The sequence below is a fragment of the Camellia sinensis genome, chromosome 2 (genome assembly GCF_055761805.1).
Source record: "Camellia sinensis isolate YWXY chromosome 2, ASM5576180v1, whole genome shotgun sequence".
NCBI lineage: Eukaryota > Viridiplantae > Streptophyta > Magnoliopsida > Ericales > Theaceae > Camellia > Camellia sinensis.
The window spans coordinates 62,787,027-62,789,984 of NC_138962.1; the positions used below are offsets into that span (position 1 = coordinate 62,787,027).

Below are 2,958 nucleotides of genomic sequence, written 5' to 3' on the forward strand. Positions count from 1 at the left end.
AACAGGACAAAGCAAATATTTGCTTTTAAAACCTCTTCCTTACATTATAATATACACACAATGATTTTATCATCAATAAAGTCATTCGTTTTGCCGATAAAAAAAAATAAATCATATACGCACAATGGATTGAACAAGAAACAAAATTTTACTACTGGTATAAAAATTGATCATAACATATGCAAATGGACAAATTTACAAAATTTGTTCACGGGATCCACTTTTAAAAAAATATATATTTATCCATACATTATGTGTCTAATTATGTCATTACTTTATGTGTTTGTAAATTTATTCCAAGAAACATAACCCATAAATGAAACTATATTAATTACCAAACCCAATTTCACTTAAGACTACATTACATAACCAATATTATTCTAAACATGGATATAACTCCAAAAGAGACCCAGACTAAGAAAATGGTTAAATGAAAAGAAAAGAAAAAAAAAGAAAAGAAATACTCTCAGCTAAACAAGCAAACTGGAAAGAAGGGGGGTGGGTGGGTGGTGGTTTGGAGAAAGGGGAATTTTTTTTCTTCTTCTTCATCTTCTCTAAACTGGATTTTGATCAGTGGAATTGGGGCTCTTCTTGGCTAGATTGTGCTTGTTGTTGTGCATCCAAACCTTGAGGACTCTTCTCTTGACTCCAATCTCTTGGCAAAACTGTTGCACCACAGATTCCTCTTGTTTCTGAATTTTCCACCCAACTTTCTCAGCAAAGTTGAGCATTTTCTCTCTCTGTTCCTGAGAAAACTTTGTCCTGAACCTCTTCTTCACCAGCTGATGAGATGATGGTCTAGCCACCACCACCCCTCCACCACCACCTTCACCTTGTTCATCAGACTCAGAAGGAAGTGATCCCAAATTGTAGGACATAATCATCTGGTGGGCTTGTGTTGGTCTAGGAGTTGGGATTAGGGCACTTGTAGGGTACGCTAAAGCATCTGGACCAAAAATGTTCTTATGATGGTGGTGGTGGCCCAAAATGAGTTTTCTCCCAATCCCAACTCTGTTTGTGGTGGTGGCGGGGAAGCAATCACAGGAAGAGGGCTCACCTTCAATTTCTTTTCTGTGGAAGTTTCTGTGGCAGTTACAAACTGAGCAAGTTAGGGCTTCTAGGGTACCCTCCAATCCACTAGGCATGAACTCACCACACCCATCTGTGGCATTCCCTCCCATGGAAGCTGCATGGTTCTTGAGGCATTCTCTGTACCTGATCATTTTTTTGTAGGGCACATGATGATGGTCCTCTAGGAGGGGTGGTGGTGTTGTGGTTGTGGATGTGGGTATGGAGCCATTGTTGGAGGAGGGGATTTGGATTTGGATTTGGGGTTGAGGTTGAGGTTGGGGAATTATGTGATTGTGGGGTGTAGCATCATGATGGATCATGTGACCATGCCCATATGAACTGTTGATTGGAATTGGGATCTCCCCTTCTTGACTTGAAAGATCCATTTTTCCCCTCTATTTTCTAGTCTCCCAAACACAAACACAAACACAAACACAAACACACACAACCCTTATCTTTCTTTTTCTTTGTGCTTCTTTGTTTTTTTTTTATTATTATTTGTGTTGTTTGTTTGGAGACCAAAAGAGAAGGAACAAGACAGGAGAGAGAGGGGAGACTTAAGGGGCCTAAATGATTAATTTTAAATTATTAAGTGTTGACTGTTTAAATTCTTAGGATTTTTTTTCCTTTCTTAAGAATTGTCTACTCTTTTGGAAGCAACACACTCCACACACACACACACACACACATGTATATAACTAGCTAGCTAGCACACACACCTATGGAGGACTCTTGACACCATATCTTGAACATAGTAGTCCTTTCAGACCAAAGGAAATTACCCACTTGTGAAATTCATGAACAAGATGAGAGCGAGAGAGAGTGCTGCTGAAATCTAAAATGAAGGAACTTCAATGAACTCACTAGCATGTATGTAGTAGATAGCTAGCCATGAGAATTGAGGACAAAAACCAGAATGAGCAAACAGAACTCTCTCTTTTGCTGTACAAATTTCTATCTCTCTCTTGATAATAGTGGAGTGGGGAGAGAGAGAGAGAGGAAGGAAGGAAGGAAGGAAACACTTAGAACAGTTCCATGAAAAAGACTGATAGATGAAGATGGAATAAGAAGATGGTAAAAGAAAATGAAACACTAAATAACATATGAGTATGTCTTTCTTCTTCTTCAACAGAGATGATGAGTCGTACTAGGGGCTTAGGAGAGAGAGAGAGAGAGAGAGAGAAGAAGAAAAAAACTCACATAATCATCTTCTCTCTGAAAATCTTGAGCTTAAGCACACCTTCCATAGCAAAAGACAAAACTGTCTGCATGTAGTAAGAGCAAGACAATGTTTGGTAAAAGAAAAATAGAGAGGTTTTTGGATTAAAAAGCAGAGCAAGTGGGTGATGAAGGAGAAGACAAGAGATGGACAGAGAGAGAGAGAGAGAGAGAGAGAGAGAGAGAGAGAATATGGAGTGAGTTTTGCAGGTGGGTTTCGCTAGTGAAGCACTAAACATGAGCTTATAGCAGTAGTGAGAGGGCCAAAAAAGGGTAGAGAGGAGAGAGAAAAAAAAATTAAATTTTTATTTTTATTTTTATTTTTTTTATAGACAGAGAAGTGAGTTTGAGAGAGAGTTGGAAGAAAAAAAAAAAAAAAGTGTGAGGTGCTTGCTTAGCTTGCACTATCAGGCATCAAGTTTACGCCATATGGAGAGCAGTGTGTCAGAGAGTGGAGAGGACAAAGAAATGGAGAGAGAGAGAGAGAGAGAGACCCACTAAAGAATTATTGAAAATTAATGGCCTTGCAATATAATTTTTGCAAAATCTTGTCTTAGAACCTCAAACATCTGTGATTTCTTTTTTTTTCTTTTTTCTTTTTTTTTTTTTTCTTTTTTTCACTATTTACCACAAAGGAACAAAAAAGGAAAAAAAAAAGAAGATACAAAT

General features: G+C 37.9%; 1 protein-coding gene across 1 annotated transcript; it reads right to left on the bottom strand.

Annotated features, from left to right (window-relative positions):
- Positions 1–306: 306 nt before the first annotated feature.
- Positions 307–2,590, bottom strand: LOC114290600 (zinc-finger homeodomain protein 2). The gene has a single exon (XM_028234530.2). The coding sequence runs from the start codon at positions 1,455–1,457 to the stop codon at positions 555–557; it is 903 nt and encodes a 300-aa protein (XP_028090331.2). The 5' UTR covers positions 1,458–2,590; the 3' UTR covers positions 307–554.
- Positions 2,591–2,958: the final 368 nt, after the last annotated feature.

Bases quoted from the DNA above. Each gene is read 5' to 3' on its own strand.
- LOC114290600 (XM_028234530.2), bottom strand. From the start codon at position 1,457: ATGGATCTTTCAAGTCAAGAAGGGGAGATCCCAATTCCAATCAACAGT.